The sequence below is a fragment of the Eublepharis macularius genome, chromosome 2 (assembly GCF_028583425.1).
Source record: "Eublepharis macularius isolate TG4126 chromosome 2, MPM_Emac_v1.0, whole genome shotgun sequence".
NCBI classification, from domain to species: domain Eukaryota; kingdom Metazoa; phylum Chordata; class Lepidosauria; order Squamata; family Eublepharidae; genus Eublepharis; species Eublepharis macularius.
Genome location: NC_072791.1, coordinates 58230837 through 58254539, shown reverse-complemented (window position 1 = coordinate 58254539; position 23703 = coordinate 58230837). Strand labels below are relative to the sequence as shown.

General features: G+C 40.9%; 1 protein-coding gene across 2 annotated transcripts in view; it reads right to left on the bottom strand.

The window, feature by feature from the left end:
• Nucleotides 1-248: 248 nt before the first annotated feature.
• Nucleotides 249-23703, bottom strand: part of STXBP6 (syntaxin binding protein 6) — a 150248-nt gene continuing 126793 nt past the window's right edge. For both annotated transcript variants that reach the window (XM_054972150.1, XM_054972151.1), the window contains 2 exons: nucleotides 9734-9891; nucleotides 249-5254 (listed from right to left, as the gene is read on the bottom strand). In XM_054972150.1, coding sequence (XP_054828125.1) covers nucleotides 5231-5254; nucleotides 9734-9891 — 182 coding nt within the window. In that variant the 3' untranslated portion in view covers nucleotides 249-5230. The remainder of the gene's footprint in view (nucleotides 5255-9733; nucleotides 9892-23703) is intronic.

Genomic DNA, 23703 nt, shown 5'->3' with positions numbered 1-23703 from the left:
GAAAAATTCATAGTATTTTTCAAGATGGCCCCTCTTAAACTTGCTTAGCTTTAATAAATCGCAACAAATGGATAAGTTAGTAATCATCTTGACACCAGCATGCAGCCCTAATAACACAAGATTACCAGCTTCATATCATGTTTTAATACTCAGCATTGTATTTTGATGCATGATTCAGCTTGCAGCAATGGTATTCATGATATGCAATAGGTCATCTCAAAATTCAACAGCAAAAACCCCAACATTCATATAATTATTAAAATCTTTATTATGAAAACTGCAATTGTATAGTTTTATAGGAACCACCACATACAACAAGAGAAAATATTACATACAATAAATTCTAGTTTTACCAGATTATACTTTGTACATGGCTAGCATCGCAGCCCAAGAACCCAGGAATTACTGGACCTAGGTAGTCATTTTGAAAGGGAGAAACTGCTACTTGCAGTCTCAACATTCAGCAATGCAGTGGAGCACTGTGGCCAGTTGCAGCTCCAGTGTCATCTTTCTTCAAGAGGATAGATTTATTTGACAGCACGTTGTAACAGCATATTACTAAAGGTAACTTAGCAATGTGAATATTTACAGTACAGATGCAACAAGAAACCAAAATAATTCAGAATGATGGAATGCAAAAGGACATTCTGATCCCCTGAACTGATAACCAATCAACTTCTAACCTTGCACATATTTCAGAATATAATCACTTTGTTTTTCATCAGCGATCTGATTTGCTTGGAACACACGTTAAAGCTAGTGCCCAGAATTCTGTAAATCTTTTAGCTAAGGCCTATGTACAATAAGCATGAATCAGGAAAACATCGTACTGAAAAGCGGCTCCCTTATGGATCGCTAGTATGTTAATAATTTATTAGGCCAGCAATGAGGTCCTACATTATGGAGGTTTTTTTTGGAAAAAAAGAAATAGCAGGAGGAGAGAAGGTGTGCATGCCCTTGTGTATGCATTTAAGTTCACATGCTGCCCCTGTATGCATGAGCGACATACACTGAGGAACAGTCATCCATATAAATACAATGTACGATGGGCCATCCTTTCCCCTTATTGAGGGTCACATTGCAAGGTCAGGGAACATGGATAGGAAGATGCATCAGATCATCCTTTATACAAAATGTGTATTTATGCCTGGACATGACATATCCAGGGGTAACTTCTAGACTTCACTAAATATAGGTTATGCATGTAGGAGTTATTTGTGAAATCATCCTGAGAGATCCTGTGGGGGCTTATATGTGCATGTAAGATAACTCAAACATGCCTGTCAGAGTCTATTCACATAATCGTTTATGGGGTAACCACAGGAAACAACTTGTACATGTTGCTTCTATGGCAAGGCAAAATCCCAATCAGCTATGTGCCAGATGCACATGAATGGCTTAGCTCAAAGCAGCTGGAAGTCAACACAGCTGCTCCAAAGGCCACCACCACATGGGAACAGTTGTGTGAACAGGTGTTCACTGGGGCACTGAACTCTCTGCTTCCCAAATTAGTTTATTAAAGGTTGAATTTTTTAGAAGGATTCAGAGAAAGAGCAGGGAATCGACCATGTCTGCCCCCCTCATGACCTGTAATTTGCATTTATACCCCAATCGCACCTCCTATCAAATAAAGTACAAAAAAAGTTCATCATCGTTAAAACATTTAATAAGTGAAAACAAAATGTGTAAAGATGAATTGACAGACAGTCCCCCCTCTTTATTTCAGAATGGCAAAAAAACTTTTCTACACCCTTTAGACAGTTGAAAAGTAAACAACGTATTCGCAAGTATTACAGTTTTGGCATATTAAAGCAAAACGATCTTAAGATCACTTGTTTAGAGTAAGATCTGTTAATATTTTCACATTAATTCACAACTTTTTGCTAGCCACATAATTAGGCTCTTGTAGTAGGACAGTCTTAAGTCTAGCAACACATTGTTTTTAGTCTCTGCAAAACCTTAAAAAGGTAATAAGGAAACTATTGATCTTGTTACATTTTACAAACACGTTCTTAAATATGAAACATTAACCTGAATTACTGTATACTTAAATGTACACAAATATTTAACACTAGAATTGTATGCTAAAACTATGTTCCAGGAGGAAATTTTTAACAATATAAACTTTAATTTTAATACAGGATGTTGGCACACTTCCTTCTAATTATCCTAAGAAAACACCCAGTGACTGGATGACTGAATAGAGGATATGAGCTACTGATTAAAAAAAATTTTTAGGAGGGGGGGGGAGATGCACCAAATGGATAAACTATGATGTTGTTCGGCAACGTGGTCTGAAAACAAGGTCCATACTGACAGGTTAAATGAATCACTGAGCTGAAATGTGAAGACAACATAAGAAAAATCTGTAAAATAACAGTACGACAAATAGACCAGGCAATGAATTTTTTTTTTTGAATTTAGCAGTCTTCCTGTAATCAGAGTCAGCCAATTTATCTAGCATTCCCATATATTCTGTAATATGTATTTTCATTCATATTTGAACGAATGAGGTGCTTTTCACACACAGCTGGGTAGGAGCAACTGTCCTGTAACATTCCATGTGACTACATGGTGATGGGACTACATGGGCTGGCCAGATCATGTGATGTTTTCTACGTTCTCTTCAAGTGAGGGATGCTAATGGAATAAAACTGATGGGATCTATCCCACCTACATGGTTGAATTATTGGCACAGAAGTCCTCAGACTCATGAGAATGCATTATAACACAGAAACAACTCCCATGCTGGCATCACTGGAACATTTTGTGACTATATTCTTACCACCTTTACTTAATAGGTTACATCCTACAACTCCCGCCAGCCAAGGCCAGAGCTGTCCTCCAACGCAAGGAACCTTCTGCTAGAGAAAGAGCTTCTTCCATTGGAGAAAGGCTCCTTATGAGGGCAAGAAAGTTCTACATTTAAGCAAACAGAGTTGTAGGATACCCAACCCACTGTTTCTATCCTAGCCCACATACTAACTAACAAAGGTAATTAAAAATCTGCTTTGTAAAAAGTAAGCAATACTTTTAAAAAAGAAAATGTTCCCGTTTTAATGGAAAGGGCTATATTATTCTATTTGGTTCTTGAAAAGTGTCTGAAGCAAAGGAAGTCAATGGTTCAAAATGAAAGTTTTAACTAGTTGTGAAGGCACTGGGTTGTACCCAATGTACAATGAGTGAATAAAACTCTCCCACACACCCAAGTGCCCTTCTGTTGGCAGAAAACAGGCATTGGTTACAAACTATTTTATTCATCAGCTTATTATAGGTTGAAAAACATTTGGCTGACTTACTTCTTATTTTATATTGCCTGGGACTGAACCGTGATGGTTCTAAACAGTTTCTCTGACAAAGTATAAAAATGTGCAGTTAATTTCCTGTTGATTTAACAGTTCAGCCATATTACAAGCTCTTTTGCTTCTACAGTATCTGGCTAAACTTATTTCCCCATGCAGAAGCTCATCAATTGCATTAGAAATTTTGAAAATTTAGTGGAGATTGATTGCATATGTCCACATATGTCGTGATCCCGGCCCAGGTTTTCACAGGTTCAGTAATGATTTGCCCTAACACTCCTTGTTTCTGTATCTTTCCATACAAGCTATTCAACGTATGTTGAGCATTATCAGCTTTCAAAGGAGACTGTAGTTGAATCTACATTCAGTGTCTTCTCCTGAAACTAAGTTAGGAGAGAATGATGGCCTGGATCTAGGACTTCCCTCTAAAAAATATCCCACAGGTGATTAGTATCGTCAGGGCTGCCGCAATTGACCATGTGTAGAACAGTTTCCTGATCTAGTGTTGGGGATGATAGATCATTGATGACAGCATACGACTTTGAATACTAGATACACAGATCCAACGCAGTAATTCTTTGCACTGTTCCTTTTTGGGCAGTTCTCCTCAGGGAACATCAGTTCACATATCAACCACATTAGATCAGAGAGCACAACTTCATAACAACTATGAAATAAAAGGGCTCGTTGTTTAAATTACTCTTTTCATCGGTTTTTAAAACGTATTACCAAAACGTATGGACTATGATCAATAGTCATAGACAGTGGAACATAACTGTATCACTGAGAGTTAAACTGGGTGTGATCAAATAAACAGATCCTCTGCTGTGATTTTGGGTCATGCAATTTAATCCCTTTCCTGCACCCCTCACCTAGGAATACAGCAGACCCTGAGGTGAGATTATGAAAATGGTCCTGGGAGAAAGGCTTAAATTTTTCCTCATGCCGATGTGGTTCTGACTGGAAACTGGGTGGAATTTGCAGTGTGAACAGCAGGGAATTAATTCACAGGTCTCTCACTGTCACTCCCACCCTCATCTGAGTTAGACCAAAGAATGCACAACAGTCTACACAACTGCAGCAAGTGTAGTTCAGTTTGTGGATGCATTCAAATACTGGAATGATTCCTGTAGAATATTTACAAGTTTAGGTTTTAAAAATACTGCTCTTTTTAAATAAAATGGTTGTTTTATGGCAGCCAAGCAACTTTTATTTTAATTTTATTTTACATTCAACTGCTAAATTCAAGATTAAGGAAAAGGCATTTAAGAGGTTTAACCACCAGTCTTTTCTTAGGTCTTAACATCTCGTGTGCACTCCTAGTGATATTGTGTAGTCCAAAAAATAAATCCAGCCAGTAAAAAAAGAAGAAATAGTTTCTGAAGTGTTGTGTTGACAGCAGGGTGACACATCTCAAATTCAGATTTGCACTTTGGATGGCACATGCAAAATATGCTTACTAAAAATGGAAGAAATGAGAAGTCGGACTCTCTTTCTTAGCAAACCATTTTGCTTCGCTCAACATTTGAAGGCATGAGCTGCATAACTCCAAAATTTGCACTGAGACAATTATATAACAAGTTCTTGGATTTTATTTTTATTTGTTAATTTCTCTTCTACTAACGTTATTCCTTCCTGCTTAATACTGAGAACAGTGGGATGCTGCAGATAAATGCAGTTCTCTATGTCCTTTGGTCCAATTGCCATGTCACAATACCTCTTATTTTAAATAAAATAAAAGTTTGATAATATTGCAGAATTGCTTAGCAATAGAAAAGGTAGGAATGCAACTTATTTCCTACATGCAACTGAAATAGCTGGGCTTTGTTGAATTGTAGGAAAAACCAAAAATGAGGCTGTATCTCCAGTAAAAAGTGACGAACCTAACTTTTTAGTTCCTCTTGGGACGATATCTGTATTAGGCATCTTCAACACTTGTGCTTCATAGCAAGCTGGAAAGAAAAAAGAACAGAGATATGTCAAGACACTTATTTGCAATTATAACCTTCGTAAAATGCTACAAATAGAATAGCATGTTTATAAGGATGAAATCTGAGTCTGCTGGTGATCACCACTCACTGTATTAAGAAACAATGGGGTCAAATTGCTTTCGTATTCTATGAATGTCAGTTCAATGTATTCTATGAATGTCAGCTAGTATAAATTTTGTTAGTCTGTAAAGTACCACTGGACTCCTAGTTTACTCTGCTTCTACAGACTAATATGGCTACTCATCTGGATTTAGTACTGAAGCTCAACCAGAATGAATAAACTGAATTCTTTAAAATTTCTTTTACACAACATTATCAAATCATGAAGATTACAAAGTCTGAAAATAATGAATGGGATCCAAAAGCACCATCCTGTTTATGGAAGGCAAGTTTGGATTTAATCAAATCATAGTTCTAACTTCTAAAGCACTGACAAATTATAAAGATGAAATTGGCTACTATACATTTTGCTACCCGGCCAGCCAATGTTTGATGGGTTTTGGGCTTACCTGCACATTATTAAATTTGTACAGATAACATAATAAGAGTGATGAGGAAAAATGTTTGTGATGGCTTTAAAAAATCAGTGATTCCTTGAGTGCACTCCAATATGAACATAAATATAAACTGATGAGACTAATATTTTAAATGAGCCACATGAGACAGGTTGCAGACTTCCAAGTGGTAAGAGACAAAAGTAGTAGGCATTAGTAATTTGGTTGATTCCATTTCTCTTGATTCAGTTTCAATCTATGCTTAAGTTTTTGAAACTGTAAGCATGCCTGAATCATATTTAGACCATATGCCACCTTACGGTTACTGCAGAACCAATCATGTGGCCAAGAGGGACCTGATAATGTTTGTGGAGATTGGGGTTCAAATAACAACGCTCACTGGGTGACTTAGGAACACTGTCTCAGACTAATCTACGTCATGGTTTCAGTATCAGAATAATATGGAAGAGATCCATCTACACTCTCCTGAGCTCCTTGTAGGAAGGGCAGGATAAGACTGCAATTAAAGCTATCCAGCTAGCAACCCCCCCTCCACAGTACATCCTCCTCCTGCTCTCAGACATTTTTTTAAGCATTGGGGAAGACAGCAAGCAAACAGCTGCATCTTCCCATTTCTGCTCTCATTTACATTGGCAAGTTATCATCTGGCTATTTTGGGACACAAGGCAAAGCTTATTTTTGAGAGGTGGCAGCAAATGTCTCTCATCATGTCTCCTCAACTTTAATACACAAATTAACTTGGCATATAGCTACTTGCTGCATCTGGTCACAACACTTAGCTGCAATATCAGAAGAAAATTTATAGCATTTGAACCATTTTCTTTGAAGTGACTTCTGACTGGACTGTGAAAGTCACCTTACGTTTTAAAAGGCTGAAGTACAAATATTTATTTGATCCTTTTAAAAGTGGATAGCATCACTAAGATTTATTTTACACTTCAGGCTTTTCACAGATTAATATTTTATTTATGGCACATAAAGTGGCAACATGTAAAAATAATTGACTTCTGCGTTCTGCAATGCTAACTATTCTCTGTGAAGTCACTTCAAAAAGTGAATGCGTGAATAATTAGTTAGCTTTACCAGTGAAAGAGAAAAGATGAACACACTCCAGTTATTACAGAAAAACACAAGTGCAAAATACAGAAACTGAGCTTAAAGAAATAAAGTAGCTGTAGGGTTTTTGCCTGTCACTGATAAAATAACAAGTTTGTGATATTCCTTTGTGAAGAGTTTGGGAGTCTTGCTGGATCCTGGTTTTCTATTAGATAAACAGGTATCTATGACAGAGAAAAATCCTTTCCCCCCAGCTACATCTAGTTAGAAAGTGGCTCCCTATTTGCAGGCGCCAGATTTGGCCATGTAGATACATGTTTAAGGAACCACAAGGATAGATTACTGTAATGTATTATACATGGGGCTGCTCTTGAAGACTATCCAAAAATTGCAGCTGGTGCAAAATACAGCAGCCTGTTTGTTAGCTTGACTTAGCCAAGTCACTCCTATTTTCAGGTGCCTTCACTGGCTTTTAATTAATTTCCAGGTCCAATTCAAGCTCACCTTTAAAGCCCTTCATGACCTGAGGCCCACATACTTGAAGGACCATCTCTCCTTGCATGTTTCCATGTTTTTATATTGTTGCTACCAGCCTTGGATCCTGAGATGCTCAGGAGAAAGGCAGTCATATAAATATTTTATATTAATAATTTTTAAAAAAATGTAAAGATGGCCATTCTATCTAAAATGCTCTCTTCCCTTATGAACTCTGCTGCAAAATTATGAACAAAACGCTAGACAGTCCCATATCACACTGTACTGGAAAGCAATAAAACTGCCTCATAATTTCATATTGTAAGATCCCACATTAGCTCCTCCACCACCATGTGCATGTTACTGGCCCATTTCAACTAGGTATAACCAGAAACACTGCCCAATCCATATGGGATTTAATAACATTCAATAATAACATTCAATTTATATACCACCCTTCAGGACAACTTAATGCCCACTCAGAGCAGTTTACAAAGTATGCCATTATTATCCCCACAACAAAACATCCTGTAGGGTGGGTAGGGCTGAGAGAGCTCCAGAGAATTGCGACTAGCCCAAGGTCACCCAGCTGCCTTCAAGTGGAGGAGTGGGGAATCAAACTCGGCTCTCCAGATTAGAGTCCCGCGCTCTTAACCACTACACCAAACTGGTTTAACTTCAAAGCAACAATGCTTTGGGAATCCTAAACAGCATGAGAATGAACCAAGCTGCACCAACAATTTGGAAAGAAGACAGCATCAACCAGTTGGATCAGCTCCATAATTCTCCCTCTGCTCCAAGGAACAGAAGATAGAGGGAATAACTTCAGGATTTGTCTAATTAGGGAGATCACCATGACCTGTGTGAGAGACCTGGCTTGGTGAAGAAAATCATGGAGGAAAAAAGAAAGACAAAGTAAGTAAATTAGACAAAGTAGCTGAGAAGAGGCTTAGATTTGAGTCCAGTGGCACCTTAAAATCCCTCTAGATTTTCATGATATAAGATTTTGGAAGTCAAAGTTCTCTTCATCAGATACCAACAGTCTTGGGGGATAAGGGCTGAAGACAAACACTGATGGAGTTAGGGCTTGGACCACCTTACACTTAAGAGTGGTCCAGTCACATAAAACAGTGTTATGTTCTGGCATAAGGTGGTTTTATATTTTAAGATTTAAAGCAATTCATGTGAAAAACCAAAGAGGATGCAAAAATAATTCATTAATTTGTAGTTTATGTCTAGCATCTTGCATATTTTGGATGCTTCAGAAAGACTGAAAGATAATTGCTTTCTTTTTTAAAACACTGTTTAAAATATTGATTCTTATTGAAATGAGATCTAGTTAGAACAATGGAGACTCAAACGTAAATATTTACTCAGCCCTGAAGCTTGCTACATGACCTTGGGCACTTCCTCTCAGTATAGTTCACAGGACTGTAGAAAAGGATAAAATGGGGAGAGGGCTATGCACACACCCCGTTAGTTACATGGTTGTCCTATAACCAACTTATTCTAATTATTGTCCAGTTTCCCTTCTAACAATTACTTCCACATCTTGCCTTCTATTAAACTTTTCCTGCCTTGACCATCATCATCTTCCAGCTACCCTCAATCATATTTCTCAGTGTTCTCATAGACAAACGTGTCATGGTGGTGATGTATGGCATTAGTAATGTTTATAATTAGAACTATAATGGTGCTTGGCAGAATGTTTCCAGTGCCACAAGCGATAAAAGGCAGTTTAAATTAAACAAATAATGCTTAATTACTGGTGATGATATTACACTATGACATTGCTTACAAAGTATACACATTTGATTAACCCTGCATTTAGCCTTCTAAAAGTATATACATAACTAATGAAGGGGAAAGTATCAGTGATATCTGGTTGCAAACACAGGTCTCATGAAATAAATACAAGGCTCTTAAAATCATTTCAAGCAAGTGATGCCCAAAAGGCTTGCCAATGTCATGAGTCAACTGAGTTTCTGTTGTACTGAGGGCTTCAGAATCCTCTGCTAACTCACCTAAATTCAAGACAGAAATGGAAAGAGTTTTCTGTGAAGTGAAAAGAAGTTTGAAGATCACTGCTAGAGCCAACAGAACATGAAGCTGCAGAACCTCACTGGCTGATCTTAATGCCTACAGAAGACAATCTAATCCACATTTTTCAGGATTTTTATCCAGTGCTACCTTGTCAATACAGAACTTGTTAACATGTTTTGTGAGACCACTTATATTAGAGCAATCATAAAAAGATCAAAAACAGTTCATGAATATAATGCTTTATATTAACATTAGAACTATCCTAGATCTGCCTCTAATAGAGATTATCTTAATTAAAAATGGCACTTGATCTATTTAAGGTGCAAAGATTGATTTTTTTTAAAAATGGTACCTTGTGTGCAGTTTCTGCAAACTGCTGAGCGCTGTTCTTCATATCCTCTGTTTTTTCTTCTGCTCGACCTAACCTTTCGCCACGCTCATTCAAAGCTTGACTTGCCTTCTGTACTGCACTGGTTACACTGTCTGCTGCTGAATGTAGTATGCTGTTTCCTGCAGAAATACAGTACATGGTTAAAAATCCAAAACATAACTCATGTGGGACTTTTGGAGAGAAAACCCAAGATGCTCAAATGTATCATAACATAATATGATGCTGAACTTTCATTTACTTTGAACATTATGAAAGATTTAAAATGGCTGAAATTAAAATGTTCATTGTTCTACCATTATGACAGCATTCCATTACTCATAAAATAAAATAATTTATTTGATTTCAATGCCACATCTTCAGAGTCCTGCTCAAAGCAGTTTTCAATTAAAACAATGTATTAATCTGTATAAAACCAACAAGCTATTAGAACAAGTCCAAGCATACACACAGCATAAAACAATCCATTAAACAGATATCAGACCAGAATTAGATCTTAAACCAGCTAAAAAACCAAACCCCCTTAGCCAAAAGCCTGTGTAAAAAGAAATGTTTTGGACGGGTGCCTAAATATGATAGGTGCCAGGTGAGCCTCAAGTGGAGGAGCATTCAACAGGCAACGAGCCACTAATGAAAATGCCATCTGTAGTCACCACTAAGGCTTTTTCAGCCAGAATGTGGTAGAACGGTGTTCCAGCACCTCTTGAAGTTAATCATGTGTCCAGTCCCCCCCCCCTGATCTCCAGACAGAGATCAGTTCCCCTGGAGGACTAATAGCTTATTAATCCCCTTTAGTGTGCTCCATAAAGATTTGGAGTACACCGACAAACTTCCTGCCCTGCCAATAGTCCCTGCCTGACAGCTGAAGCTGGGGTTTAAAGAGTTTCTGGGCTTCCCCACTTGTCAGCTGGCAGGGGGGAATCCCCCCCTTCCAGCTGAAGTTTAAAGTGCCCATTTCATTTCCTCAGGCTTCAGCTGGGACGGGGGAATCCCCTCCCAGCTGAAGTTTAAAGAGGCCATTTTGGGGCTTCCCTGGGCTTCAGCTGGGAGGGGGAGCACACCCTGTGAGATGACGTCACTTCCCAGAAGTGACGTCATCACACAGTCCCAGCAAATAGAGGCTGAGATGTGCGTATATATGCACGTATATGTGCAGGTGAGATGATCGTCAGTAGACCTGCTGTTAGACCTAATGGAAGCAATTTGGTATCAATGAAATGTTTTCCTACTGTAGGCAATTAGGTATCTAAATCCATTCACAGTTGTAGAAGTCATAGTGGTGAACTGATAAAGGTGGGCTTCCTGGAGCATGCTGGATTGGACCAATACTTATGCTGAATTCTTCTTGGAACTAAAAATGCAGAAGCAGTTTCTGAGGTTCATATACACCAGTTCTGCAGTATTAAAACATAGTTAGTGTGGAGCGGATATACTACTAATGTTGCATTACGTTCCATCTAACAATGAAATGTACAGAAACTTGACCCAAACTGAATCAAGTCAAAGTCAGACTGAAGTTATACAATAATTATCTTAGTTAAAAATGGCACTCAGTTTCTAACTTTAAGGTTCTCCTGATTATTGGAAGCTTTAATTACTGATTAAAGTTTACAGCCCTGGTAAAAACCAACACATTAGTAGAATGACTTCACTGTCCTGCTGGTTTCTAAATCTGAACCAACTTTTATCTGCAGAGACCAGTTTTAAACAAGATGCATCCTGTGCTAAATATTTTTTTTTTACTTATTAGAAGACCATTTATTTTAATTTTTTACTTTTTTAAAAAATAAAGTTTTGTAATTTTTGTTTTGTTTCCCATCAAATTGGGACCATTTGTATCCTCTGCCATGGACTCCTCCCTACCAAATTTTAGAGACAGGAAAAAAGTGCTCCCAGGTTAAGAGCGACAGGACTCTAATCTGGAGAACCGGGTTTGATTCCCCACTCCTCTGCTTGAAGCCAGCTGGGTGACCTTGGGTCAGTCATAGGTTCTCGGAGCTCTCTCAGCCCCACCCACCTCACAGGGTGATTGTTGTGAGGATAATAATAACACACTTTGTAAACCTTTCTGAGTGGGCGTTAAGTTGTTCTGAAGGGCGGTATATAAATTGAATGTTATTATTATTATTTTTCAGAAGCAATTGCAACTCGTTTGTAGAGCAGGCAGAGAGAGGCATCTGGCACCCCAAAGAGCAAGAAGAATGAGCATGGGAAGAAGGGCTGCTTCCACTTTCTAGCAGTGGAGTCTAATGAGATAAGGCACAGGTAGGCATAGGTTTCACTTCCCTTTATCTGCATGCTCTGTTCTGTAAAACTAGCACACACCTCTTTCCACCCCTACTTTACGCATTCTTTATGCTGACTTGGCATTATCAAGCTCCCTCTCAGTCTAATTTTATACAAGGAGAGAGAGATCCTCTAAGACAGAGATCAGTTACTTCCACTGCTTCTGTCAGCATCCTTTCTCATACAGCATGCAAACAATGCATTTCTTCACTTGCAATCAGGCTAGCATCCAACAGCTGGAATGGCTCTGAATAAGTGTGACCTCAGCTTATACAGAATTACAATACTCCCCAAGACAATGCGTCAGTACAGTAACTAGGGGAAATGGTATGCATAGAATCACCATTCAGAAACTACAAGATGCAATGCAAACATAATCCAAGTTATGTATCAGGCATACATCTGTTGAGATGCTCTTTCCTACATTTTCTACAATGCCGACTCCAAGCAGCTAATTACGATTATGACCTTATTGGATTATTATTAGATAAACTGAACATACAAGGTATAGTGTAAAGGGTCATTATTTTTAGTTGAAATTAAGGAAATTGTATCCTTGACTGCAACTGTGAAAATTGTACTGAAGACCAAATATAAAATGTTGCTCAAGGTGCAATGCAAACGAAGTCTGAATTATCTATCAAGCATTTCTTCACCTGTAAGCAGGCTAGCATCCAACAGCTGGAATGGCTCTGATCATTTGATTAAATGAGGCAAAGGTGACATTCTACAATTATAATCATGCTCATGTCCAATAAAAAGCAAAAAAGAGACCCAGGTCTACAATAATATCTTACTGTCTAATTAGTGATGCTCTGAGTCATTTAAACAGAAACTGTCTGCATTCCCAGTTCTCTATCATTTCAGATGTATGGAAACGATTTGTAAATCTTCCATACTGGCTGCCAAACTTAATCAATTCTGTACTAGGTATCTAGGTATAAGCAGTACAAGCAAGAGAAATGATTGAGAAGTTTTACTTTGCCACCACACTGCACATAGCTTCACTGACACCTCAAGAAAAGGAGTGTTTATTTACTTCATTTGTACCCTGTTTTTCTCCCCAATGGTGAATGGTAGTTTACATCTTTCTCCTCTCTTCCATTTTATCTTCACAACAATCCTGTGTGGTAAGTTAGTGAGAGAGTATGAGACTGGGCTAACATTACCCAGCAAGCTTCCCACAGCAGAGTGGGGATAGAAACCTGGAGTCTCCCAGATTCTAGTCTGACATTATAACCACATACAACCAGTCCTGGACACTCACGTAGTACTCCGGTCGTTTCCACAATCTCATGCACAACTGGAGCTGTATGTCAGTGGTCTCAGCTAGATACCCCCTTGCGTGAACCACATAGAAGAATATACCACATGTAAGTGGAAAGAGAGCATTGCTACAACTGAAGACACTAGGGATGCGCAGTTCAGAATTCAGATTAAAATACCGGAATTTGGCTGATTTGGTGAAATCTAGGTATTCCAAATTAAAAAACAACAACAGGTATTCCAAATTTTTACCAAATTAATTAGGTAAACTCTGACCATTATTCCCTGCGCGAAAATCAATCGTGAGGCTATCCAATGGGAGGTTCATTTTTCAACCAAACTTCACCAAATTTGAAAGGAACCTAATCCTCACTGGAATCACACTCCCCAGAGGGCCAGTTTTATGGGCCCTCAAAGAAGGTGGCCCCAGCCACTCTCCATTATTCCTTTTGGAGCAAAATATCTGGGGGCTATATGGGGAGCCGGGGTGGCATTTTCAAGCAAACTCTTACCAAATATTCAGGGGACCTACTCCTGACTGTCCTCTAAAGACCCCCCCCTCCAGTTTGAGGAAGATTGGACCCAGGGTCCCTTTCTATAGGCCCCTGAACAAGGTGCCACCAGCCACTCCATTGTTTCCTATGGGAGCAATCAAAGCTGACACTTGGGCAAGACTGCCATGGCTAAGGTGCACTCCCAGATGCAATCTGAGTTCATCCCAGAGAAAGCCTGATAGAGTCAAACTGAAGCATGGGAGTGGAATACCCTAGAACCAAAGTGAAGCAAAGGGACCAACATCACACCAGAGAATCATATCCACACAAACCAAACAGAAGCAAGGGACATAGTTGCAGCTTAGCCCAACAAAAGCAAACTGAAGCATGGAAGTGGAATACCCCAGAACCAAAGTGAAGCAAAGGGACCAATATCACACCAGAGAATCACATCCATTCCACCCAAACCAAACTGAAGGAAGGGAAACTGTTGCAACTTAGTCCAACAGAAATAGTGTCATTAACAGCAGCCAGGCTGCAGGGAACACTACAGAACAGAACCAAGCAGTACTCAGCTACAAGTACAAGGCATTTGGTGAAGTTTGATTGAAAAATGACCAGCTCACTAGATATCCCCTAGAGTGATTTTCTCATAGGGAATAGTGGATGGATACTACCATTTTTTTAAAAAATAGTCAATCAGATTAGGAAATCAATTTGGAATTCAGGGAATTCCAAATTTTTTCTCAGATTCAGTAAAAAAAAAAAATTGGATTTACCATTTTTTCGTGCACACCCTAGAAGAGACATTGAAATTATCACCCTTTCATGATTAAATGTATTACTTTAGTACATTAATTGTATTTCTGCTGCTGGGAGCAGATTTCCACAACAGACACTTTTGATCCCCAAAAAGGATATACCAGGGATCATGGAACCCTCTTGGACAAAGTCAAGTACGATGGGGGCTGCAGTAAGGAAGAGAACTGGGCAAAATCATCCCTCACTCCTTTTTCTGCCAGTGAAGAAAGCTAGTAGGATTCAATCTTACATCTCTTCCTTACCTTTTCAACAACTTTGTAAAGATCAAATATACAGGTCAAATATTTCATAAATGGATCTTGAGTGACAGTGATATTGTCCATGCAATGACCCCCATCACTGAGTACAACACTTATCCTGTTCCTTATTATACAATGTGCCAAGCACAATACTGGTATACATTTGTTGAGATATGGGATCATACATGTAATTTGTTCTTCAGTCTAAGGAAGGGAAAGTCAAATTGAGCCGCATATTTTATAAGAAATGAGTAGAGAGAGAAGGATATTTAACAAAAATTCTTCCTGATTTTTTGATTGCATATTTAACAAATGGCATGCTGATACGATTTGAATCTGTAAATTCAGCAAATATTGTAGTAATAAACCCACATTTAATCCAAAATCATACATTCATCAAGAAATAATTTTATAGCTTATAACAACTCCCCTGGATTGCAAAATAAACTGAATTTGTAGATCTTGAAGATTACTGACTAACATGACCTCATGTCAAATGTGAAAGCAAAAAAATTATTTTCACATATTGACTTTTCTGTAATGTATATATGGGGATCCATTATTCATCTTCACATTTGAAGGGAGATTTTGCCTCAGATATGTGTTAGACTTGTGCATTTCTTTTGTTATTAATTACAATAATTAAGAAATTGGGGTGTTTTGTAATTTAGTTAAGGAAACAAATTCCTTAACAGTCTATAATGAAAGAAACCCATATTTTCCTTTGTTTTGTTTAAAAGCTTCCATTTCTGTTTCTGCTGTTTTCCTAATAAGGGCATTTCTGTCTCTGTTTTCCTAAGAAGGGCATACAAAGCTGTGCTCCGTAAGTGCAAGGGGAGCAAGCCTCTGGGTTTTCTTGATTTGCAGACTGTAGCCACAAAAATTACATATAAGTGTGAGGCAGTCCAATCCTGAAGCGCATGAGGCAGGATTCTGAATCAAGTAACTCATTCCTATAAATTCTCCCATAGACTTCAATGTTGAACTTGGGCACCTTTTTGAGGCAATAAAGGTGAGGTGGGTGGGTGCCTTTATTCTGTCTGATATTTGGCAGTGTAGATGTCCTAGTTGAGTACTGCAATCCTGCCTGACCTTTGTCCAGTTCAGACAGAAAATCAGGAAAGTACAGACCCAAGAATGGGGGTACTTCCATTGAAACCAATGGGAAATAAAATAGAATTATGAAAATGATACAGTAACTAAAGAAACAATAATGAAACAAAACCATGCAGAACAACGTAACAACAAAAGAGTACCTTTGAGAATTAATAATAAAAACAAAAGAAATGAAACAAAAATGTTATTTGAGACAAGTTTTCCTTCTCTTATTAATAAGGTCCTTTCCTCATCACAGTTGGAAAGATCCATGGGGAAAGGGGTATTAGTTGGCTTGAGGACATATGTCCTCTGAGCCCAATAACCTCTTTGGTATGCCTCTCCAATCCAAAACCCAGATCCTAACAGGCTACATTTTCACTCCTGCAAGCTCCACTCTGCTATGGTACTTCAAAACAGTACGAGAATGTTACCGGCAACTGAAAATTTAATGACAGTAACTCTTATAATGGTAACAGATCTAAATTCAGGCTAGTGCCAATAGTTATTATTTTTTGACATCTAATGATAAGCCACTTGAGGGTCAGTGCATTAACCTCAATGAAGGGGACGCATACATAAAATGTAAAGACTGATGTGGATGAAAAGATGAACAAGATGCAGAAGCAACATTAGTGAAGCAAAATGTGATACGAGATAGAATAAATTCTTAAGATACAGGTGTTACTGACCAGAAAGGATGCAGGTAAGAGCCTGACAGCTGGGTAAGATCCGACTTACTTTGTTCTCTACTCATCTCCCATCAAGACAAGCTGGGACTGGGGAACGTTGGAAACGCGCGACTTATTGGACAGCTTTAGGCATCTTGGTGTCCACTTTACCCACAGCGTTAAGTCTAGGGGTGTGCACCCGAAAAATATTCGGGTTTCCCGCTTCAGGAAAAAGCTTCGAAAAAAACCCTGAAATGTGAAGTGGCATGCCACTTCGGATTCAGGTTCCTAAGTCACTTCGGTATGCTCCGCAAAGATTCTGAGCATACTGAAGTGACAGAGGAGGGAAGAGGCCACCCCCACTCTTAAACTCCCACCCCCACCCTTTAACCCCATCACCCCACTTACCTGATCAGGCTCCAGCTATCAATGCTGCACTGGCCAGCGGAGAAGGCCTTCCCTGCCTCTGGCACCGCGCTGGTGCAGCTGGCTGGCAGAGAGGGTCACCACCGCCGAAGGCCTGCAGGGAGATGGGAGGGCCTCCTCCTCCAGCCGGTGCCAGGTAAGTGGTTGTGGGGAGGAAAGGGTGGGAATGGAAAAGTTTAAAGGGCCCTGCTGCTTGCGATAGGGCCTTTTAAACTTAACCCCCCCAGGCGTGGGGGCAACCACCAACCAACTTAATCCCCCCCCCAGGCGTGGGATAGGCACCCTGTTGGGCCTGCGAAGAGGAGGTGGCTACCAACGAATTCCACCTCATTAATGCGGTGACCGCCCCAGTCTCACAACGGGGTTGGGGGCCCACCCCACCCCTCATTACAGGTACATTGCCCCCGGGGGAAGGAAGGGCAGTGGGTCCCTGAACACTTCCCGGGCCTGTGAGGAGGGGGTGGCTGCCAACAAGACACCTCATCAATGCGGAGGCTGCCCCCCAGTCACAAAGGGGGGTGTTGGGGGCTCCTCTCACACACCCCCTACAAGAGCCATCACCCTCCCGGGCCCTTGAGGAGAGAGCTGCCATGACAAATCTCACCTCATCAACACGGTTGCCGCTCCTCAGTCACAAAAGGGGGGTGTTGGGGGCTGCTCCCACCTCCCGCTAAAAGCCAGTCATCTGGGCCCTTGAGGAGGGGGCAGCTGCTGACAGAACTCTGCTCAACAATGTGGTGGCCGCCCCCTAGTCACAAAGGAGGTGTTAGGGGCCACTCCAACCCCCAGTACAGGAGCCTTATTGCCCCCTGGAGAAGGAAGGGTGGTGGGCCCAACCGCCTCCCAGGCCCTCAAGGAGGGGTGGCCACTGACGAATCTTACCTGACAAATGTGGTGGCTGCCCCCCAGTCACAAAGGGGGGTGTTGGGGTTGCTTCCTATGCCCCACTACAAGAGCCTGTCACCCTCAGGAAAAAGAAGGGCAGCGGGCCCCATCTGCCTCCTGGGCCTTTGAGGAGGGGGCAGCTGCCGACAGAACTCTCCTCAACAATGCAGTGGCTGCCCCCCCAGTCACAAGGGGGGTGTTGGGGGCCACCCCATCCCCCACTAAAGCCTGTCATCTCCAGGGGAAGGAAGGGCAGCAGGCCCCTAACCACCTCCCAGACTTGCAAGGAGGGGGCAACCACCAACCAAAGACCCTGATGGCCAGTCCCCCCCCCCCAGGAGTCCTCCTGTCTTTTAGTCTCCCCATGCCCAGGTCTGTCTCCTCATGATGGTTGTTCTTCCTCCCAGAGTTGGTGCTTCCAGCCTCCCCACAGCCAGCCCAATGGGTAGATTTCTATTCCTCCAAGGTGACTCTCATTCCCCCCAGGATTAAGCTCCCCTCAGGGATTGCTTATGTCCTTTCTTGTGCAGGGATATTCCTGTGTCCCCAAAGAACATCCACTCTCTCTCCTCAAATTTAACCTCCTCTCATGGATTGTCTCTGTCCTTGTGTCCTTTAAAAGAATATTCCTCCTGTCTCCCCAAAAACATCTCCTTGACTGTCCCCTCAAAGAGTACTTCTCTCTTCCTCCCCATTCTAGCCCCAGAGCAGTTTTTCTGCTACCAGGAACCGTCATTCCACTGTGAAGGCTGTGATTCCATTCTCAGAGGAAGATTCTCCAACTCCATCCCAGGTTTTCATTGCAACTTTTTGGTGCTGCAAGCCAAAGCAAGTCAATTGGTGTTTGCAAAATAGAAAAGAGTCCAGTAGCACCTTTAAGACTAACCAACTCTACTGTAGCATAAGCTTTCGAGAATCACAATTCTCTTTGTCAGATGCAGTTGGTTAGTCTTTGTCAGTTGGTTAGTCTTAAAGGTACTACTGGACTCTTTTCTATTTTGCTACTACAGACTAACATAGCTAACTCCTCTGGATCTATGAATTGGTGTTTGCGGCTCCTATTCTATCTACTGGAAGTTTCCTGGGGGCAGCCGCTGTAACTCAGACATTCAAAATGCAATCTTGGCCAAATTTGGAGGTGGCTGGAGCCTGCTGAAGACTGTCTGTGAGTTTGGCATCTATGAACGCGAAGGGGGTAGTCCTAGGGCCCCCAGAAATGACAGACCACAGACCGACAAAGTGGTCCGCAAACCGGGCAGGTCCGTGAATGGTCCATGGTTTGTCAAAATCAACAGACGATGGTCCATGTTTTTTCCCCGGTCTGTGCCCATTTCTAAACATGTGTTATGTCCTAGTAGTTAGAAGGCTGGTGTTCTGTCCTCTTCTTTGAAACAAGGAAGATGAGTTGGGGGGCAGGAACTTTCCAGGGGTGTTTTGGCCTCCCAGTCCAATTTTAAGAAGGTCTACTCAGATGAAGGACCCAGACTCAATTCTACTTTCAGAGACACTATTAAACTCATTCCTTTGTTCTTTCAAATCCATTCCTGATTATATGGGTAACTATAATCACTATGTTGAATTCCTTTGCAAAACAATTAAGTTGTGAGCAGTAAAACCATGCTGGCTGGCTATACTCAGAATTCATTAATGAGAACTACAAAAGGTAGAATCTACTTTAAACCTAATTCATTTTGGAAGACAGATTTAAACATGGGTGCAGAGAAAATAATTTTTATGTGCAGTAGATGTAAGGGACAACATGCAGAATATAAGTGCTCTTGAAAGCAGAATATAAGTGCTGTTATGCAGCCACACACCAGCAAATTCCAGAGGCCAATCGGTCCATCTAATCAGCGATAGATCAGTGACATATTTGCACCTGGTGATTAAAAGGTGATCTGAACTCACAAGAGTTTGAATGTCTCTACTACTGACATCACCACGAAGATAGTTTACGGAAACCTTGCTAATCTCAACCATCACTTGGCTGGAAAAAAGCAAATATGACTGATTACAACTATCTTAGTAGCAAAATGCTCTCCAAGGAGTCAAAACTGGATAATCCATTAGTAATTCCAGCCACCTGTCTTTGAGAAAAGGTGACAGAAGATAAAGATACTTTTAAGAGTAAACTCAACAGCTAAGCTAGTGACTCCTTTTAATTATTTGGTAAACAGATTGCTTTGAGACAGGGAACAGTGCACAATGTCCAATACGGAATCCCCAGATTCTTCTTCATATCTTTTGCGCTCATTTCTTCATCCTCCTTTTATATATTTGTGCTATTCCAGTGTTTACCTGTAGGTGTCAGCCGCTCTGTTCTTCAGGATCTTGCATGTTTAGCTTTATTGAAACAATAACAATGTTAAGGGATCTCCACTCCTACTCATGTCTGAAGAAGAGATTTCTGACTCTCGAAAACTTACACCCTGAACATGTTGTTTATCTCTAAGGTACTACTGAACTAAAATCCTGCTGTTCTACTACAGATCAACACAGCTACTCACCTAAAAATACCAATGCAAAGAGGCAGTTCTTCAAAGTGCATTTGAGGTATGTGCAAATGTTTTGGCATCAAATGAGGAAAATAAACTCTCAGGCAAGACTTGATGCTGCCCTGCATGAGTTCTAGTGATCTAGTAACAGCGGTTAAAGTAGCTTATTTTGGACAGAGATTATTAACTGATCTAAAGATCAACAGTAATTTTTTGAAAAGTGTATTAGGTTGAGGGATTTATCATACCTAAAAAAGGAGGGAAAAAACAAAACCCTAAAACAGAAAAAAAACCCAAGACACCAATCATACTTTGAACACTGGGAAGAATACCTTTGACAATGACAAAATGAATTGAGAAAAATCAAGAGCTCTTCTTTAAGCATTTTAATTTTAATTTAAAACCTCCTATGAAATATTTTCTGTTTCAGCATGAGTGAAATGCTTATATACACAACATGAGCATGCTGTAGACATATATAACTCTTAAATCCAAGATGCATTTCTGCATCTAGATGGTGTGAAAGAGTACAGAAGCTTGTTTCAATTCATGTAAACCTCAAGTTTTCCAAAGAGTTTTGTGAGGATAAAAATGAGAAGTTTCTGGAAATGATTCTAATTAGATAGTTTATCTATTTATTTTAATTTATTTACACTCCTTTCTCCCCAATGGGGACTCAAAGTGGCTCACATCGTTCTCCTTGCCTCCATTTTATCCTCACAACAACACTGTGAGGTAGATGAGGCTGAGAGGGTGTGACTGATCAAGGCTGTCCAGCAAAGTTTCCATGGCAGAGCAGGAATTCGAATCTGGCCTTTCCAGATCCTAGTCTGACACTATAACCAGTATGCCATGCTGGCTCTCAGGTGCTAAATGTGACTGATTCTGTACATAATTAAAATGCTATAATGTGTATGCTGATAATATGGGAGTGGGTCAGTCTTGACTTATGGGAAGTAGCTCCTCCTCCATTGCAGGGTCGGTCAAATCAGATGATCCCTTATGGGAGGTCTCTTCCGTAGCACCAGTTCTTTTCCAAGTTCTCTTGACTGCCGTTTTCACTCTGTCCATACACACTTGTCTTGCTCTGTTAACAAAACTTAAACACTAACATAACATTCAAACCCAAACCCAACAACTCTAAACTTTTCAAACCTGGGTGAGTTAGACTGACCCACTCCCATACCACCGAGAAAGGAAGCTTCATGGTAAGTGAATACAAATCTTCCATTCTCCTGTGGTATGGGAGTGGGTCAGTCTTGACTGACAGGATATACACTTAGCGGTATTCCTATGGGCAGGCAAACTCATTCATAGAGTGTGCTGGAGCACCTTCCTTCCGAAAGCTGCCTCTGCTGAAGCTATCTTGTCCACCTTGTAATGCTTTGTGAAAGTATGCACCGACTTTCACGTAGCGGCCCTACAAATCTTATCTAGAGATGGGAAAGCTCTATATGCTGCAGAAGTGGCCGCTCCTCTCAGAGAATGAGCCATTATTCCCTCTGGAGGTATCAACTGTCTAGCCCTATAAGCTAATGAAATGCAGTCCCTGATCCATCTACTCAAAGTAGTGGTAGACACCTTATCCCCTAGTGAGCTCTTGCTGAAAGAGATGAACATGTTCTCCACCTTGCGAATGGACCTAGCTCTGTCTATGTAATAGTTTAGTGCCCGTTTAGCATCTAAACTTGTGCCCTTCCTTTTCCTTTTCGTGTTTGGGGCTGGAACAGAAGGACGGCAGAACAATGTCCTCCTCCCTATGGAAGGCCAAATTTACCTTCAGAATGAATGTGGGATCAGGCCCGAGTACTACTATGTCATTATGGAGGATACATAGTTCCCTGTTTACTGATAGAGCCCTTATTTCTGAAACCCTCCTAAGCTGAGGTAACTCCTACTAGAAAGTTTTGTGTCAGCTCCTTAAGAGGGCAAGTAGTCATAGGTTCGAAAGGTTCCCTAGTGAGTGACTTTAGAACTACATTCAGGTTCCATGTCAGAAACCTGTGGACCTGCGGTAGATTAATGAGCATGGTCCCCCTCAGAAACCTTCTGATGTGTGGGTGCCTAGTGAGTGACATTCCTCCCTTTGATCCCCTTATAGTCGAGATGGCCGCAGTTTGTCTCTTCAGCGTACTGGTACTGAGATCTTTATCCAGTCCCTCTTGAAGGAATAATAGTACTTCTTTCACTGAAGCTGTCAACAGGTCACTGTCCCTCTTTCTACACCAACTGTGAAATGTTTGCCATGTTTTATTATAGCTCCTGTTCGTGGACTCCTTCCTGGAGGCCAACACAGTAGCTATTATGCTGTTCAAAAAACCTAATTTTGAGAGCTGTTTGCGCTCAATCTCCAGGCTGTTAGTTTCAGTGACTCTGGGTCTGGATGAAGCATCTTCCCCTGTGACAGGAGATCTTTCTGATGTGGCAGCCTCCATGGTTTCGAGATCGAGAGCCATTTTAATTCTTGCAACCACTGCCTCCTTGGCCAGAAGGGAGCAATCACTATTACCTCCGCACATTATTGCACAATCTTTTGAAGCACTCTGTCCAGGATCTTCAACGGAGGAAAGGCATAAAGAAGGGCCTGGGGCCAGTCTTCGTTTAGCGCATCCATGCCTAATGCCCCTTGTTCTCTTAGTCTGGTGAAGAATTTCTGTAGTTGTGCGTTCTGGGCCGTGGTGAAAAGATCAACTTCCGGGTCCCCGTACCTCAGACACACCTGGTTGAAGACCTTCTGATGTAGTGTCCACTTCGCCTGGTCTACTCTGTTCCTGCTCAGCTAGTCCGCAACTATGTTCTGTACACCTGCAACGTGTATGGCCTTGATCGATCCTAAGTTTTGTTCTGCCCATAGCATAATCTCCTCTGCTTCCGCATTCAGCTAACTGTGCCTGTTTCCTACTTGTCTGTTCACGTACGCCTTCACCATCATGTTGTCCGTTTGTATCAATATATGGTGTCCTATCAGTACATCCTGGAGCTCCTGTAGTCCCATCTTGATGGCCTTCAGTTCCAGCCAGTTTATGCTGTTTTCTCTTTCCTCTAACAACCACGCACCTTGGGCCATGCTTCCCTTTGTGTGTGCTCCCCATCCAGTCAGGCTTGCGTCTGTGGTCATTACAACCCTTTGTGGTTCCCTGAGAGGAACTCTTTTCTTTGAACCTACATGGCGCTATCCACCAGTTCAGTTCCTCCTTTAGTGACTCCGGTATTCGTATGCATCTGTGTCCTTTGTGTGCTATGATCCTTTGAAAA